Below are 20,325 nucleotides of genomic sequence, written 5' to 3' on the forward strand. Positions count from 1 at the left end.
GATTATTTTGGCCTTCAAAAAATTTAAAACAAACACTATCATGAATAATCATCAATAAAAGTAATGAAATATAATGACTTAAAAAAAAAATTGCATAAGACCACATATATCAAAATGAACTAGCTATATTTGATAGTGGATGTGCATTGCATTTTGAAAATTTCTCTATTTCATGTAAAAACCAAACATTTAAAATTGATGTCCATTAAATATAAGATCCTGTTTAAGCTCGGGTTGTTTATTTGAATAATTATTTTAGTAATGAGATATATTCATTATAAACATGATAGAAACCAACTAGATAGACTACTTATATCATACATGTAAACATTAAAGAAGAATAGTAATATAATGTTCTTACCTCTTTTATATATCCTCTTCATTTATATTTTATTCTAACCAATTTTAAGAAATGTTAAAAATAACTAAAATTGTCTAATTTTTTCCACATTTTAAAATGACGTGTAGTTAAAAATCTCGAGTTATTAGAAGCTCCCTTAAAAACACATTTTTAGATGTGATATTCAACTGTAAAAAGCAAGTTGGCTTTCTCCTGAAAATTAGAGTTAGATTGTGGTATGAATTTGTAACTATTTTTTTTGTTTTCAATGTAAATTAATATAATAAATTGTGCACTAGCAGTGCCCTGTTTCTCCTCTGTTTTGGAAGTGCTTGTAACAATTTTAGTTTTAAAAAAACATTGTAGACAACTGTTAGATATATATACACAACGTTCAAACCCCTGTAGCTTTCAGGTTGGAAGACCACAGGGTAGACAGGAGTTTTATTGGTTTCAAACAGACCAAAATGGCGCTCCTCCTCACCTCCAGCCTTCTGATTCTCATTGAACAGTGCAAAAATATATGTCTCAATTGTCGTCCCAGGTCTCTTTGGTGTTCCGGCATTGGACAAAACATGCTTGATGAGATTGTTGTTGTAAGTTCGGGCATTGTCCACTGTAGCCACCGCATTGCCTGCAGAAGGCCACCCGCTTTCAGTTATTACAATTGGAATATTGGAATGTCCCAGCTTGTCTATAGCAGCTATAAAAGTGTCGACCAAAGCGTCGAACAAGTTATTATACATGAGACTGCCATCAATCACCAGACTCACCACAGTACTTGTCGATCTAAACAAAGCATAGTCTGCAGAAATTGAGCCTACAGAGTGTTTGGAGCTGAAGTGTGGATAGACGTGGGCCATGAAAGGGGAGCCATTATCTCATAGAAACTTAAGGATAGCACTTATGACTGAGGAAATGAGTTGTTCAACACGGACATTGCGTGTTGTGTAGAGACCTTGATGTTTTTCTGCAGATCGGCGTTCCTCAATGCCCTCTGAGTGTTTTCCATTGCAGGGAGGAGATACGAAATGAGTGTTGGGTAAGTGCACAAAGATGGTGGTAAAAAAGGGGTATAAGTGGACACTTTTTTTTTCTGAAATCAGGTGAACCTGAACTTAGAGGCAAAATTTGAAAGTCATCCACTCAAGATATAAAGATAATCAAAGAACAAATATTGTAGTACTCTGAATCTAGTTTCCAAACTACTAAACTTTTTCAAAATTGGATAAGATTAAGGGGGTCAAATCTTTCGCGCATAAAAAACTGACCCTGTTTTTTTCTAAAAAACATAACATAGTGTTTGACGTGCGCATCAAAAAAGTCATGGTTAGATTTAGTATTTTGACAAATCCTTTGGCAGAAAGATAGTTAAGAGTGAGCACTAGAAGATGTGTATTTTTTTGTAATTTTTTGTTGAATATTTTTTTTTAATGATTTTTCCAATCGAACACATCCTGAAAATTCGGTACCTATTCGTGCACAAAGCATAAGTTGCACTAAACAAATCGAAAATACAATTTTATTTTTTTAAATTGTAAATAATCAAGTGCACTACAATAATATATAAAGTTTTTAAAATTTAGATAAGTATATCAAAAGTTATTTAAAAACTGGTGCACCTATGTCTATGAGAACTATGGAGACACTGGTAAAAGAAATTCAATAATAATATGTTATTGTTGTTCAAATTGAAAAAAAATTATATGGTTAGAAAGCTTAGAAGATGGGTGAAAATATGGTGGCAATTTTAGAAATACCCACTTTATGAAGTGTAAACCTGATGATGACAAAGTTGATAAACCAAGTTGATAAAAAAAAACACGTCAAAAATGAGAGAAATGGAGGGAAATCAAACTTCCAATCCATAGCTTTGTCATCCAGGCCTATTTCCAAGCCTAAAAAGTAAAAAACGCGTACGGGGTACTTATGGTTTAAACAGCGCGTACACGCTATCCTTACTATACACAGCGCGTACGCGCTATTGTATAATATGATATTCTATGTATAATATGTGTATATTCATATAATATATGTAATATATAATATATGTATAATATGACATTGTATATATAATATGTGTATAATATGACATTGTATATATATTATGTTTATATACATATAATATATTAAACATATATATATACATGTAAATGTATCGTCTCTCCCTCTCAAACGCATACAAGCTCTCTCTCTCTCTCTCTCTCTCTCTCTCTCTCTCTCTCTCTCCTTCCATACCCCATCCCTCTTTCTCTTCTTCTCTCCCTCCATACCCCACTGCAACTGTGTCTGCACTTCTATAGAAGTAAGTGAATTTATTTCTTATCTACAACTTCCTCTTTGATTTTTATCATGTATTCTCTCCCTCCCTCTACCTCTCCCTTCCCCCCATGTTCTCTCCCTCTCTCTCCCTCTCTCTCTCTCCCCTCTCCCCTCCCTCTCTCTCCCTTTCCCACCCCCCTCTCTCTCTCTCTCTCTCTCTCTCTCTCTCTCTCTCTCTCCTTCCCTCTCTCCCTCTCTCTACCTTCCCTCCCCCTCTTCCCCCCTCTCTCCCTCCCTCTACCTCTCCCTTCCCCCCATGTTCTCTCCCTCTCTCCCTCTCTCTCCCTCTCTCCTCTCCTCTCTCTCTCTCTGTCCCCTCCGCTCTCCCCTCTCCCTCTCCCTCTCTCTCCCCTCCCCTCTCTCTCTCTCCCCTCTCCTCTCCCTCTCTCCTCTCCTCTCCCTCTCTCCTCTCCTCTCCCTCTCTCCCTCTCTCCTCTCTCTCTCTCTCCCTCCTTTCCTCTCTCCCTCTCTCTACCTTCCCTCCCCCCTCTTCTCTCCCTCACTCCCTCCCTCTACCTCTCCCTTCCCCCCATGTTATCTCCCTCTCTCTCCCCTCTATCTCTCCCTCTCTCTCTCTCTCTCCCTCTCCCCTCTCCTCTCCCTCTGTCTCCCTTCCCCCCTCTTCTCTCCCTCTGTCTCCCTCTCCCTCCCTCCCTCTCTCTCTCTCTCTCCACTCTTCTCTCCCTCTCTCCCTCCCTCTACCTCTCCCTTCCCCCCATGTTCTCTCCCTCTCTCTCCCTCTCCCCTCTCCTCTCCTCTCCCTCTCTCACTCTCTCTACCTCTCCCTTCCCCCCATGTTCTCTCCCTCTCTCCCTCTCCTCTCCCTCTCTCTCCCTCTCCCCTCTCCCCATGTTCTCTCCCTCTCCCTCTCTCTCCCTCTCCTCTCTCCTCTCCCTTTGTCTCCCTTCCCCCACTCTCTCTCCCTCTCTCTATCTCTCTCCCTCTGCCCTCTCTCCCTCCCTCTCTCTCTCTCCCCTCTTCTCTCCCTCTCTCCCTCCCTCTACCTCTCCCTTCCCCCCATGTTCTCTCCCTCTCTCCCTCTCTCTCCCTCTCTCTCCCTCCCCTCTCTTCTCTCCCTCTCTCTCCCTCTCCCCTCTCCTCTCCATCTCTCCCTCTCCCTCCATCTCCCCTCTCTTCTCCCTCTCTCTCCCTTCCCCCCCTCTTCTCTCCATCTATCACTCTCTCTCCCTCTCCCCTGTCCTCTCCCTCTGTCTCCCTTCCCCCCCTCTTCTCTCCCTCTCCCCTCTCCTCTCCATCTCTCCCTCTCTCTCCTTCTCCCCTCTCCTCTCCCTCTCTCTCCCTTCCCCCCCTTCTCTCCCTCTCGCTCCCTCTCCCCTCTCTCCCTCTCCCTCTCTCCCTCTGTCTACCTCTCCCTTCCCCCCATGTTCTCTTCCTCTGTCTCCCTCTCCCCTCTCCTCTCCCTCTGTCTCCCTTCCCCCCCTCTTCTCTCCCTCTGTCTCCCTCTCCCCTCTCCTCTCCCTCTATCTCCCTTCCCCCCCTCTTCTCTCCCTCTCCCCTCTCTCTCCCTCTCCCCTCTCCCTCTCTATACCTCTCCCTTTCCCCCATGTTCTCTCCCTCTCTCCCTCTCCTCTCCCTCTCTCTCCCTCTCCCCTCTCCTCTCCCTCTGTCTCCCTTCCCCCCTCTTCTCTCCCTCTCTCTCCCTCTCCCTCTGTCTCCCTTCCCCCCCTCTGTCTCCCTCTCCCCTCTCCTCTCCCTCTGTCTCCCTTCCCCCCTCTTCTCTCCCTCTCTCTCCCTCTCCCTCTGTCTCCCTTCCCCCCCTCTTCTCTCCCTCTCTCCCTCTCCCTTCCTCCATACCCCTTCCATAACTTTTTAAAGGCTTAGTAGCACGTACACGGTACTTATTACTCATAAGAACATATGGGGTACTATTCCCATTATTCAATACCTTGGGATAAAAATTTTAGGCTTATTATCGCGTACGCGCTACTTATCAACCTAAATTACCGTTGGGCTTGCCAACATTTTATGGCCTAGCAGCGCGTATGCGGTTATCAATGTAGCGCGCACGTGGTTTATAGACATAGTTTTAGTTGCCCAAGAGCCTCAACGGCCTCAAAAGAAGTTTTTGAGGTCGTTGAAGGCCCCACTGGAACTCTGTCTGCACTTCTATCACTGTTGTATACATAAAAGTAAGTGAATTTTTTGTTTTTTGCATGATTTCAAATGATTGAATTGTTGTTTTTATTAGTTTTTTGTTTTTGCATGGTTTCAAATGATTAAATTGTGATTGTTTAATAGTTTGATTCCAAAAAATAGTGATAAGATGCATACTTATGGTTATTTATTTATTTTTGAACTTTTCTTTACATATATATGTAATATGATTCTATTTAGGTCAATCGATCTCAACCATGGGAAAGAACAAGCGAGGAACGATGGAACAACGAGAGGCTCAAAAGGAAAGACAAAGGCAGTGTATGAAGAAATTGCGTGACATAAGAACAATGGGAGAAGAAGGTATGTCAACCTCAACATCTCAATTTGATTTACCAAACGAATATAATGCACCTAATGCAATTGAAGAAGAAACATTTGATAATTTACCGTTTGAACCTAATGCAATTGAAGAAGAAACATTTTATAATTTACCGTTTGAACCTAATAAAATTGAAGAAGATACCGCATTGAATAATCAATTAAATGATGAACATATTACACCTTCTCTACTTGATGAATTGAATGTACATAATGCACCGATGTTAACACCTCCTAGAATCATTCGTAGGAAATCAAAATATCTAATTGACATTGATGAGAATATATTGAAGTCAATGGCCAATAAAATGAATGAATGAACTTGTAGGAGAATAGTTAAAAGAATATAGCAAAACTCTTTTAAAAACTTAAATCAAACCGCAAGATGTCAATTAATTGTTCAAATGATTAAAAATTTGAATTTTAGAGAGACAATGAAAATTCTAGGCCTAAGATCATCTGAAAGTAACAGTGAAAGAACTATTGTCATAAATCTATTTGATGCATATCAATCTATTGGTTCAAAATCATGTAGTAAAGATTCTAATGCTACTCGACGTGTCATTACATCAACCATAATGAGCAAGAAAATAAAAAAAAATCGTTTGATAAGCAAAACAAGTAAGTCATTGAACGTTAGTAGAACAACATTAAGTAAAGCATTAAAGAGGCGAGAACAAATAGAGGAACCTAACAATAATTCTCTTTGGGTATTCTCGGGTAGACTACCACACAAAGACAAGGTTGTTGTAGATGCACTAAAAACATTAATTGAAATTTTTTGGCATGACAACACAAAAGTATCGCCCAACCAAAGAGATGTTGTTAGAATGTGAATTGGGTCTAAAAATCGTGAGCCACATGCGAAAAACTATTTGGATATGACTCAAACTAAATTTTATGAAAGATTCCTTCAAAAGTTTCCTCAAATAAAAATTTCTCAAAGATTTTTTGAAATGGCAAAACCTTTTTATATTAAGATTAATCATGTACGCACCACATGTTATTGTAGGATGCATATTGAATTTTCCATGCATTATGAAATTTTTCATCATATTTGTTCTACTTTGCACACTAATGATGTTTTGCAGGAATGTAATATACAAGCACCTCCTAAGTTGGCAAGAGAATTTATTTCAAGTGTGTTATGTAATAGACATGATGGTTGCATTTATTATAAGATGCCTTGTTTGGAAGGTTCTTGTGCTATATGTGGTGGTTTGCAATGTTTACCAAGATGCATACATTTGGAGAGCACACATGAAATTGGTACGAAACTAGTTTCTTTTGGAAAATACAAGATAGTCACATATGGAGTTAAAGATGGAAAAGATTTGAAGAGATGCGAGCTAGTGAAAAATGATATATGTGTAGCTCAATTGATGAAAATGTTTCAAGAGAAACTAGTTTATGAGTACATAATGCATACACATAGAGCTCGATGGTTAGATGAGCAATTCAAGTTGTGTAAGGACACATTTCCTCTTGGCACCATTGTCTCTATCATTGATTTCACTGAAAATTATACACTACAACCTCAAAATGAAGTGCAATCCATGTATTATCACTCTACACAAGTTTCTATTTTTGTACACATAGCATTCATGCATGTAGATGATAGCATAGAGGAGGATAGAAAGGTTGTAAGAGAGTATCACTTCTACATAAGTGATGATCGTACTCATTCATCAGAGTTTGTACAAGGATGCTTTAAAGTTTTCTATGATAGTTTAAGGGAAAGGAACAAATGATACAACTGACACTTAATATGGTCAGATAATTGCACTGCACAATTTAAGAATGCAAGGATGTTTTATTGGCTGACAAGGATGCATGTGACAAGTGGTGTACAACATTTTTGGAATTTCACTGAGGCTGGACATGGTAAGGGAGAGCACGATGGTGCACGAGCATGCGTGAAAAGAGCCCTAGCCAGGGAAGAATTGAAGTACGAAGGTGGTGCTGAGTTGGTAGATGCAGAAACAATTGTGCGATGGTGTAAGTCTACAATGGGTCTAGGTAATCTAGGTACGTCATTGGTTCGTAGATATTTTTGGTTGATTACTGAATCTAACATTGAAAACTATCTAGATTGTTGTACAGTTGCGAGATCGAGTGACATGCACTCATTTATGAGTTCAAATTCAAGTTCACTAGTAATTTATACGAGACAGATGGTATGTTTTTGCTCTTCATGCATGTATTGTTTGTGGGAAGAATGTGAATCAGAAGAGTGGGTTGACAAATGTTCTTGTAGACCATTGGTTCCCATTGATTCATATCAAATTCTCAAAGCACTACAATTGAGCCAGATTGAGACATTAGTGGATTTTGACCATGTATCCGACCTAGTGGATTCAGGTGATTTTTTGAGTTAATTTTTTTGCTAGTATTCTTTTTGGTTCATTTTGTTGTACATCATACTTTATTTTTGGTATTAATTAACACTTTATAAAATGTAGGTCATGTGTATGTAGTTGTTGCAGAAGAGAACAATGAAGAAGGAACAGATTACTATTTGTGCTGTTGTGTTGAGCCTAAAAGAAAATTGACAACCACAATCATTGATGGAGAGGGTATTGAGTACCCAATAGGGTCTGTTGTCGTGACAGGAACATAGCTTCGGAGATACCCTATCAAGAATTCTGATGTTTGGTTGTTCGAGGACTTTGAAACACACAGACATATTCTTCATTTCTCTAACCTTGTTGTTGCAACAAATATTCATTTGATGAAGTATCATGGTAGACCTCATAACAAGATTTTATGGAAAGTTCATGAATCTGACCATGAGGCAATACTTGACACAATACGGGTTAGAGCCAATCCTAAAGGCTCACTTGATTGATTCTACAGTTCAGAGTAGAATGATTTTGAGAATTTTGTATAAATCTATATTCATTTTTTGTATATATAAATGCCCATGAGTTGATTTTTACATGTTTAGGGGCATAATTTTGTATATTTAAGTGGAAATGAGCTGATTTGTACATATGTACATGCCAAATTTTGTATATTAAAATGGCGATGAGCTGAATCACACATATTGTAATGCCAAATTTTGTATAAAATCCCATGAGATGATTTGTAGATTAAAATGGTGATGAGATGAATCACATATATTGTAATGCCAAATTTTGTATAAAAGCCCATGAGATTATTTGTAAGACAATTTTTTGTATAATCAAATAGCCAAGAGCTGATTTGACCATATTTAGAGGCAAATTTTTGAATAATATGTCACACGATGTCTGTTTGTGCACACGAGGAACAGAATCAATTTTAGCCAATCATGCAACTTTTCCTTGCAAGCAACTGATGGTTTTTTAAGTAGGTGAAAAAATGCTACTAATTGAAAATGGCTCCGAGTCATCAAAAACCGAGATAGGCCATTGTAAAGGAGCCTCACGCGACCCTACGGGATCAAACAGATCGACCGTATGTGTCATGGATTGGAAGAAACAATCTGTCAAATTTTGACAATTTTTTGGACTCAGGGCACTTGAGAGATTGCATCGGTAGGGTATGACTCTCGACATTCTAGTGCTTTGGGATGGATGACAGGGGCATGCCTAGCATAAACATACCCACCTAGACGCGCTCGCAATTTCTGTTTGTGTACACAAGGAATAGAATCAATTCTAGCCAATCTTGCAACTTTTCCTTGCAAGCAACTGACAGTTTTTTGAGCAGGCAAAAAAATGCTACTAATTGAAAATGGCTCTGAGTCATTGAAAACCAAGATAGGCCATTGTAGAGGAGCCTCACGTGACCCCACGGGATCAAACAGATCTACTGTATGTGTTGTGGATTGGAAGAAACAGTCTGTCAAATTTTGACAATTTTTTGGACTCAGGGCACTTGAGAGATCGCACCAGTAGGGTATACTCTCGATGTTCTGGTGCTTTGGGATGCATGACAGGGGCATGCCTAGCATAAAAATGCCCACCCAGATGTGCTCACGACATCTGTTTGTGCATATGAGGAACAAAATCAATTCTAGCCAATCTTGCAACTTTTCCTTGCAAGCAACTGACAGTTTTTTGAGCAGGCAAAAAAATGCTACTAATTGAAAATGGCTCTGAGTCGTCGAAAGCCAATATAGGCCATTGTAGAGGAGCCTCATGGGACCCCATAGGGTCAAACAGATCGACTGTATGTGTTATAGATTGGAAGAAATAGTCCATCAAATTTTGACAATTTTTTGGACTCAGGGCACTTGAGAGATCGCACTGGTAGGGTATGACTCTCGACGTTCTGGTGCTTTGGGATGCACGACAGGGGCATTCCTAGTGTAAACATTCCCACCTGGACATGCTCATGACGTCAGTTTGTGCACACGAGGAACATAATCAATTCTAGCCAATCTTGCAACTTTTCCTTGCAAGCAACTTACGGTTTTTTGAGCAGGCGAAAAAATGCTACTAATTGAAAATGGCTCCGAGTCATTGAAAACTGAGATAGGCCATTATAGAGGAGCCTCACGCGACCCCATAGGATCAAACAGATTGATTGTATGTGTCGTGGATTGGAAGAAACAGTCTGTCAAATTTTGATAATTTTTTAGACTCGGGGCACTTGAGAGATCGCACCGGTGGGGTATGACTCTCGACGTTCTGGTGCTTTGGGATGCATGACAAGGGCATGCCTAGCGTAAATATGCCCACCCAGATGCGCTCACGATGTTGGTTTGTGCACACAAGGAACATAATCAATTCTAGCCAATCTTGCAACTTTTCCTTACAAGCAACTGACGGTTTTTTGAGCAGGCAAAAAAATGCTACTAATTGAAAATGGCTCCGAGTTGTCGAAAACCAAGATAGGCCATTGTAGAGGAGCCTCATGCAACCCCATGGGATCAAATAGATTGACCGTATGTGTCATGGATTGGAAGAAACGGTCCATCAAATTTTGACAATTTTTTGGACTCAAGGCACTTGAGAGATCACACCGGTAGGGTATGACTCTCGACGTTCTAGTGCTTTGGGATGCACGAAAGGGGTATTCCTAGCATAAACATTCCCACCCGGACGTGCTCGCGATGTCAGTTTGTGCACACGAGGAACAAAATTTGACCATTGCGAGCGTGAGGGTGCTCTCGCACCAAACACATTGTTGTTTAAATTCATATTATTGATTTTTGTTGTTTATATTCATATTGTTAATTACATACGCAAATATTAATTTAAATTTATAAAAGAGCAGCCACCAAATACAACGAATACACAATAATGAACTGAATACAAGGAGTTTTGTAGGGTTAATTCAACATTTTAGAAATTTTATCAAATCATATTCCACAATTGCCATGCTTTATTTTGCCAAATTTTGTTGTTTATATTCATATTGTTGATTACATATGCAAATATTCATTTAAATTTATAAAAGGATAACCACAAAATACAAGGAATACAAAATAATAAACTCATTACACATTTATTGGATCGAATATCGATATTTATATATATTAAAAAAGGCATGTCTGCCAAGTCAATACAAGTATTACAAAAATGTGGCATATGCCATGTCCAAATCGATATACAATAAAAATGTAGAATATATCTACATGTATTGGTCATTCTATGACCAAAACTAACACTATATGATCCTAAACTTCTGGTGGATCATCAAAATCAAGCCTCTTCGGCACAGTATGCGGCTCTGTAGATGGCTGCAAAACCACAATTCAAAAGCCAAGTTAGAATTTTTTTGTAGAAAATAGTTCACAATTAACATTATAACTATGCATTTAACTTTAATTCCTTTGCAATTGAAATGTATATTACCTCATCGACTGATCCAGGAGCTAATGTCTTCACTCTCCTCTCCTTGTCACTCTTAGGTGTTTTCTTGAAGACATACTTAAATTGATCCACGTTATGGCCGTACCACGAAGGAGTCTATTGTAGATTAAATGTACAATTAATAAAATGTACTAACATAAATATATCAAAAACACTTAAAAGCTATAATATAGAGAACAATGACGTACCTGTGCCTGAGACACTTCACCAGTGGACTGAGGATGGCTCACCATCGATGTAGAAACTAACGCTATTAGCTATACAAAAAATGTACAAAGATTAAATACAATTAATATAATGATAAGTATTGAAGGTTGAAAACAATTAATTTTACATATCAAACAAAAGTGTACGGGATCCTAATGTGCTTCTCCAGTGCAAGGAGGAGGGTTCACCATGGACGAAATAGGTATGGAAATTTCTTGTATGAAAAAATTATAAGAAATTATAATATATCACAAATTCACATGTATGCGTGCATATAATCATGAAATCAAGAAAATTAAGTAGAGATACATACCTCTGCCCTCTCGATCCATGGGTGAATCGGGTGCATTCAACATATCCACAAAGCTCAATGGCCACTATACATGTAAAATAGACAAAAAACACTAATCAATCTACAAACCCCAACTAATACTTGATTTCAACATTTTCAAACAATTGTACAACTAAAAATGTGTTCAATTACCTTCTTCACACGTTTTGGCATCTTCGAGGAATTCTTTTTCTTAGGACGAGCCCTAGACGCGGAGGGGGTGCCCTAAAAACACAAAATTAACATGAGATATTAGTACAAATAATAAATTAAACATAATTTTAAAAATCTAAAATGAAATGACTTGCATATTCCATCAAAACAATATATAAAAGAGTTGTACAAAATATCATACCGTATAGCCTTGTAGGCCAAAATCGATCGCCAAGAGCGTGATGTCATCAATCTGGGACATTCCATCCCCTGTCAACACCTACAAACCAGAAATTGGACCAAGCATTAAAGATAGTTAGTATATCTTGTATTTTTTTTAATTCAAAGTGTACTATTCTATTTTAACATGTTACAAAATTTATACCTCAGGCATCGAAGTTGCAGCTATGGTAACTGGGGGAGGTGTATGGGATACCGCTGCTGCATCCTGAAATGCATATTATTTGTCTCAATTTAAATCGATGTATAAATGAAAATTCATTTATGTAATTACAAAATTAAAGTGAATGATAAATAAAACGTTATGAATTCAAATCAGCACACCTGTGTCTGTGGCTCATGGGCAAACACCATGTCCATCAACTCATCTGTTAGCACGACATCCTCAAGTGTGTGAGCCTGACATCTACAATCACAAATCGTGCATAGATTATATAAGTATCCATCTGCACTGGTTGCATCATCTATCCCCGAGCATATCCCCGAGAAATTGACACACATATGCTTGATGGGCTCTTTGTTGCCCTCTAACGGCTCATCATCCAATACAATAGGGTGTGCTAATGATGTCCCATGCTGGATGATGGCACTAGCCAATGCTGTGGCCGCATGAAGAGTCTGTAGCTCCATCGACTCTTTCAGCTCTAATGAGACAACCTGATGCACCTTGGGTTTGGGTGCTAGGAGGCGGCGACTCTCCACGGCTAATCGCCTACAGGGTCTAGGTCTATCTTGGGCAAAGCCACCACCTCTACCATGAAACTCTCTCATGTCAAAATAATTTGGGTGGACATTGAGCACAAACTCACAATATATTTTTCTCAAAAAATATAATGGCACCTCATAATTATTACAAGGTGGATAATCAAAGACCATCCACCACCTCTACCAAAAAAGATTCTTCATCTGCACATTAGTACACCAATGTATGGGAAACCTCTTTGCATTAGGAGGTAATGACTGACCAGTTTTGGGGTCAACAAAAAGGGAACATATTTGTTGTTTAGAAATATTTTTGTTTTTAACTCCATCGTATGATAGCCCATTGGCATAGAATTGATGACACCTATCCCTAAAGCTTCCCCATTTGGTAATTTCTATGGAAACAACTATGGCACCACTAGCTAATGTTTCTAGGCTAGTGGCAAGGGATTGATGATGGTCAAGTTCAGAAGTTTTCAATTTTACAATCAGTCTATTGATTTTGGATGTATTTTGCCCTAATTGATTAATTAATTCTTCCTGTGTTTCAGCTGTGCGGTCAAAAGGAGGAATTGGGGGTTGTTCTTGTGTGTTATCAGGAGGTGCATTTGGTTGTTCTTGTGGGTTTTTAGGAGGTGCATTTGGTTGTTCCTGTTCTGGATTAGAAGAATCTGGTTTTTGAAACAAAAAATGAAAAAACCTAATCAAAATTAATGAAATTAAATTCAAAATGTAAAACAAATTGCATAAACCAGAAAGAAAGACAAAAATAACCAAAAACTAACCTTGATCCATAGCCTGGAGGACAAATTCGCACCCCGTTCGTGGTTTAGGTTAGAAAATTGGAAAAAAACAAAGTAAAAAATGCGCTTTTCGGGTAAATGAGGACCCAGTTTTTTTAAAAACTTTTTTCATCAGGCACCATGTACGCGGTTTTACTAGGATTATTAGTGTGTATGCGCTCATTTTTCTATAAGCAGCACATACGCGCTAATTTTCCTAGGCGTAGCGCGTACGCACTCAGTTTCCGAAACTTAGCACGTGCGCGCTACCTTTTCTAGGCTTGGGAAGAACAAACCTAAGCACGTATGTAGGAATTTGAAATTTCAGACCGCGTATGCGCTACCTGTTTTTCCAAATTTTTTTAGGTAGTGTCCACTTTTCTGACCACCATCTTTGTGCACACGCCGTGTTCTACTTGCAAAAACCTCATTTCCCACTGCAATGTATTTGATGTTGACAGAAGGATAGAATGGTTTAATGTTGTCACTCACCCATCCGTTCGCTGCATCCTGGTCATCTGCAATCGTCTGAAGCTCAGCGTTGCCAACTCCCACAAGAACTTCGATTCCAGAATTCTTCAGGGCCTTTAGAACGGTCTGCTCTGCCATGTATATTCTCACCTTTCCTATGTTGTTTGACTGCATCAGATTCACCACCTCATCGTGAGAAGGCAAACTGTCTGAAAGCATTCCGTAGCATACTCTTATCTTTTCACCATCTGCTGGACATAAAAATGAAAAGACTACAAATTACTTTCACTAGAATCTAAATTTTTTAAATTTAATATATGGGGTTTTATTAACAGTTCATTTTTATAAACTATTGATATTAAAATATAAGAAAATGTCTTTAAGTTTTCAAGGAATGTCTCTTTTGTGTTTGTTTAAGTTGGCATTATAACTGTTTGTTTTTCCTCTGTGCTCTCCATTATTCCTTCTAAATAATTTTGTTTGCTATTGTCTCTGACTGTTTCTGTAACAGAAATAGGATCCCAATTTACCTTTATGATCCTAACTTTCATTTTTATTTAATAAAAAATATAACATAGCTCTAAACTATAAGACTAAATTGGCAACCAGTAGTAGCCACCAGATAATATTACAAAACACGCATAGCACTACCAAAAACATTAGAGCAATTGTGAAAATTATCCAATGGACCACTCTCATTGTAGATGGATCTGTCGATTGGTGATTACAAGCCCTAGTATAAACTCCATTAATCAAAACTGCAACCATTGAGTGAATCATCGGTCCCACTGCCTCACCTAACCCTTGAAATTTAAAGCCTTGTATCCCCTCACCCTTCACACTACCCTAACCAGTCTATTATCTTCCAATAGAGGCATTGTATATCCACTAGTAAGTTCCATAATCCCCGTACCAATGTTTTTCTTATAACTATACAAATCTGCTGCCAAATTTTCTCCAATGTCTGCATCTTCAGCATCAATTACTACATCGTAGCATCTATAGCTTATATGTCAACCTCAAACCCAACTACAGGCTTATTACACTTTCTTCCCGGTGTCACAGGACTTGTCTGGAAACTCACATTATCCTTGTCGTCAACATACATCTCAACAGGACAGCGCAGTAAGAAACAAAGGAAACTTTCATGCACAGCTTCATCACCCATTGCTAGTGATTTCGTAACAAGAATAGAACCCTAATTTCCCTTTTTTATCTAATCAAAAACATATAATAAGATTAAACCAAGCTCTCAATTATTCCTTAAAAAGAACTAGTTTGGGAGATTTTGCAGTTAAATTTAGATTATGAGAACAATTTTAAGGATACTTTCTTATTCAACGGCCATCTTCTTACAAAAATCAGCAAAATCATTTGGCAATATTGTTGTTGAAAAAACTAAAAGAACTACCAACTTTGGAACTTCAAGTCTTAGGCTAACCCAAAATTCATTAAACTACCTGCATTAAAATACTCTGAAAATTTTCATATTTTAGAAAACCACGATGTATAAGACCACAACCTAACAGATTTTCTGAATTTAAATTGAAAATATTCATCCAATGAAAAATTGATTGAAATATTATACTTCTTTCCTTATAATAAATTGACAACATTTGCATAGAACTTTATATACCCTAAAAATATAACTTGGCTGCAACAATAATGAAAATTTAAGCAACTGAAGAAGATAAGCAATTCCAATTTCTTTCCTCTATGCAATTGAGCGTCTCAATAAGAGTGAACCTCACCTGCACGGGCTATGTAGAATGAAACGATCGACGATGAGCAGAGCCAAAGCATAGCAATCTTTATTTCCAAGTATATAACATTATAGTTTATAGTTTTAGATAAATGAAATGCTAAGCATATGGAAAAAGAGCCATTTTAAAATTGGTAGTGATCAAATATTCAAAGTTTTAGATAAATGTCCAAGTATATAACATTATAGTTTATAGTTTAAATATCCAAGTATATAACATTATAATCTTTACATATAATACATTAGACAAGCCAATGCTTTAGGAACTTCATCAAACTTGGAAAGATTGATATTGTGATCAATAATGCCTATAACAACTATTTTATTTGGTTTCTTTCCTAATTATAACTAAATCAATCGAACCAATAAATGTATAGCTTTATTGAATACAATCATGTGTATTGAGAGAAGATTAATCCCTAAGCCTTAGACAAACAAATTCTTTTTCAAAGCTCCATCTTAAATTCAAAACTTATGAAATCCAATACAACTATTTTTTTGATTTCTAAGAATAATTTCCGAAACTATATTCCTCTCCTCAACAAAATCAACAAACACTGATTTGTCACCAATCATGTAAAAAGATGTTCCTTGGTCTAAAATATATCCTTTGTAACTTAAAGTACCCCTTCCATGATTTGGTTTATAATTATTTTTGTTGTTCCTTAAGAGGCAATTGCCAAAATATTATGATTTTAAGCTAGGTAATCTTTTTCCTTGTTCTATATAGACTTGCTACAATTTATGCTTATATTTAGCCAATAGGATTTTTCTAGGTGGGCAACACCCCACCAAAAGTGTCTCATGCATGTCAAAAAGGCTCTGATGCTGAGTTTGTTTTGATTAATTTTCTATTGGTGGGAATATTTTGGGGTTGCTGAGCATGCTTGTTTATAAAGTAATATGTTATTTAAAACCATTAAATTCATCCAACTGTCACCTCAAATAATTTGATGGAACCATATGTTTTTAAAAAGACCCACTAAATACTAAATTGGTACATTATTTTGTCGTTCAACAAAAACACTTACATTTACCTTGATTCAAATAAAAATATCGATTTGTTTAGTAGGTGAGAAGATTCTCATGTAGGCAAGCAGACCTTTCTATAAAGAAAAAAAACATTTGACTTGTTAAAATAATAACATTCGTTAAGCCTATGCATGATAGGGAGATGCCACACCAATGTTTACATGGTTTTTAGAAGATTGAAACTTACTATGCCAATGTTTATTGCCTCCATAAAAAATGTCTATGCATTTCACAATTAATGAAACATGGCATTCATTTATTCAGTTAAAGTTGATTTTGGATCTAAAACAAAATTTTTTTATCACAAATAAATCTTTCGAAAACAAAATAATTGACTTCCAATTATTTATTTGATTTTTATGTCTTTTCTTAGGAAGGAGTTTAGGAAGGAGTTTACTAATTCTTCTATTTATTTTGTTTCCTTAAGAGCCATTCTCAAAAGATTCATTATACATGAGAAATAAATTATTTACAATCAAATTTAAATCATCTTAACAAATCTCACTTAGCAAGCCATCAATGCTAGATGATTTAGCATTTTTTAGAAAGTGCATAGCCTTGAGAATATCATCTTTGTTTAGCTTATTAGACTCTTTATTGACATTTTTAAGGATAATATTCTTACACATCTCTTTATGATATTTTATTTCCCACATTCTCAATGATTCTGATAGTTCTAATATTTTTAACAGCATTTGTTGGGCTTCACAAAGTATTATTAGTTTAATTTAAGATAGTAATGCTTATAGAAAGATTAAAAATAAAGTCTAATTTTAAATCTATAGATAATTTAAGAATTGAAATAATTAGAAATAAATATTGAGATTTAAATTTTTTTTCATAATATTATTTTGCAAGCACGTCTAGTCAATAGAATAATTATGTCAAAACAATAGATAATTTAAAAATAAGTTGAAAACTAAAATCTAAATTAAAAAGAAACTTTCTATTATTATTTTTTATTATGACTAGATAACACATAATTTAAAAATAAGTTAAAGACTAAAATCTAAATTAAAAAGAAACTTTCTATTTTATATATATAAAGAAACAAATCTAATTTAAAAAGCAACTTCCTACTATTATTATTTATTAAATGTAAAAAACAATTATATTTTTAAATCTATATTTTAAAAAACTTCTAATTTAAAAAAATATGTTTTTAAATCTATATTTAAAAAAAAACTTATATTTTTATTTTTTTTGTATGCAAATCATTTCATATTCTAAACAAGGCTCTAAAATTTATATTTTTAAATCTAAATTTAAAAACTTCTATGTTTTTCATGCAAATCATTTCATATTCTAAAATAAGACTAAATTGCAATAAATATAAACCATATGAAATTAATTAACCTATGTTAAGGGTAAATATTTGTAAAAATTGATATCTCTCAACGTCATCTACATAAATTTTATTTATAGAATATAGGTATGCTAGTTTATAGTACACATCATTGTGTCCTGAATTTCTCTCACTATTGACTTTACGTTCCATTTCATCTTTAAAAAAATTAAAAAATAAGATCGACAAAGATTTTTAAAATGATTTCTTTAATAAATATCTATAAACCACTCTTACCTAAACATTTTGAATCAAATTTACGCTTGCCATCAAAGACCAATTTCTTCTCACTACTATTAGAAACAAATATTGAAATTTAAACCTTTTTTTAATGATATTATTTTCCAAACATGTATAGTCAATAGCACACTTTATAGTACACGTCTTTGTGTTCAAAATTTCAAACACTATTGATTTTACCTTCCATTTCATCTTAAAAACAATTTTAAAATAGAAACGACAAAGATGGTTGAAAAATTAAAAAAAATAAATAAATTTCTAAACCACTCATACCTAAACATTTTGCATCAAATTTAAGCTTGCATCATCCACACAATCTTAGGATAGACGCTACAAAGACTGCGTGTATTTTCTCTCCGACGACCAAGTCATTTCGCGGAAAGCTTTCTAATATATATCTTTTCAAGTGTATTTAGGCATATGCACTCACTGGTTTAGCAATAGTTGAGCGTTAATTTACTCTGAAGGAGCTCAAATTGTCAGACGTATGCAGGTGAAGATTCATTTCACAGAGCTCAAATTTTCAGATGTGTAAAGGTGCATTTGCACCGTCCCGTACAAAAGAACCAACTAGAAATTTGAGCATCTTTTAGGGATTTTTTTTTGGGAAATGACTCTTATTTGATGGCACTAACACTTCAGAAATTTCTGATTATAATTCTCTCGGAGATTCTTGTTGCTGTCCTTGTTGCTTTGATTTTTGCATTTCTATTCTGGCAGAGGCGTCGGCTAAGACCGACCCAGAGGTGTGCAGCTTAGTCGGATGCACTGCGTCCGCAAAGGTGGGCCCAAAGGTTCACTCACAACCAGGTGAAGACCGCAACCAGCAATTTCAGACATAAGTTGGGGAGCGGCGGATTCGGCACAGTGTTCAAAGGAACTCTACCAGACGTTACGCTTGTAGCCGTAAAGAAACTGGAGAGTTCAAAGCAATGTGAAAAGCAATTCCGAGCGGAAATCAACTCTGTGGGAATCATAAATCATGCGAATTTGGTGAGGCTTAGAGGATTTTGTGCACAAGGATCGCGAAGGTTACTGGTTTATGATTACATGCCCAACGGCTCTCTAAATTCTTTTCTTTTCACCAATAATTCGAAACACCAATCGAAGATACTGGATTGGAGAACCCGATTTGAGATTGCATTGGGTACTGCAAAAGGATTACTTTATCTCCATGAGCAATGCAGCGATCGCATCATTCACGGCGACATAAAGCCCGAAAACATTCTGCTAGATAAGGATTTTACTCCCAAGTTGGGGGATTTTGGCTTAGCAAAGCTTGTGGGTAGAGATTTCAGCAAGGTGGTAACTGCTACGAGAGGAACGAGAGGATACTTGGCTCCTGAATGGCTCTCTGGCCTTCCCATCACTCCCAAGGTTGATGTCTACAGTTTCGGCATGACTCTCTTGGAAATTATATCTGGCCGGAGAAATCTGGACCTAAATGTGCAAGAATCAAGTAGGTACTACTTTCCAGCCTGGGTTAAAGAGCAAATTTGTGAGAGAAACATGATAAATATTGTGGATAAAAGGATTGCAAGTGATGCAGATGTGGAAGAGGTGAGAAGATCTGCCCTGGTAAGTTTGTTATGCATTCAAAATGATGAGAAGGCCAGACCGAACATGGCACAAGTGGTGCTGATGCTTCAAGGTAAGACAGAGCCTCACGCCTCACAGATTCCAAGCGTGACCAACCAGCGAGTAGAAGACCGACGGAACACTGATGGCGATGGCGATTATAGCGATACCGATTGCATTGTTTGAAATTACATGAGCGCTTGGTCAAGCTTAAATAATGTCCGTATATGTTATTTTCGTTTCACTTGTTTGGAGAGCCAATAAAGATGTAGGAGAAGAAAGTAGAATTGTCTGTTTGACCTTGGGTGTGAGAGAGTGTGATGGAGTATTGTGATTTTTTCTTAGGAGGAAAAATGAAATGTATGGGTCCCTTTCTTGATGTAAATTTTTAATGGTAATGGTATTGAATTTAATGTTCATTAGTTTTGTACACCAGCAATATATTAACATTGATGAAAGAGGAAGAAATAGATTATCTTATTCAGTTTAAGAAGTATATGTTGAATGAAAGGATTTTAAT

The 20,325-nt window shown here is 36.7% G+C and overlaps 1 protein-coding gene and 1 pseudogene across 1 annotated transcript; one reads left to right on the forward strand and one right to left on the reverse strand.

Moving 5' to 3' along the window:
* The window catches only part of LOC131871826 (uncharacterized), a 47,177-nt pseudogene extending 28,763 nt beyond the window's left edge, over positions 1–18,414 (reverse strand).
* Positions 18,415–18,851: 437 nt separating this feature from the next.
* LOC131871827 (G-type lectin S-receptor-like serine/threonine-protein kinase At2g19130) lies at positions 18,852–19,991 on the forward strand. The gene is made up of 2 exons (XM_059216007.1): positions 18,852–18,973; positions 19,064–19,991. The coding sequence occupies exons 1-2, from the start codon at positions 18,852–18,854 to the stop codon at positions 19,989–19,991; spliced, it is 1,050 nt and encodes a 349-aa protein (XP_059071990.1).
* Positions 19,992–20,325: the final 334 nt, after the last annotated feature.

This window comes from Cryptomeria japonica, unplaced genomic scaffold (genome assembly GCF_030272615.1).
Source record: "Cryptomeria japonica unplaced genomic scaffold, Sugi_1.0 HiC_scaffold_469, whole genome shotgun sequence".
NCBI lineage: Eukaryota > Viridiplantae > Streptophyta > Pinopsida > Cupressales > Cupressaceae > Cryptomeria > Cryptomeria japonica.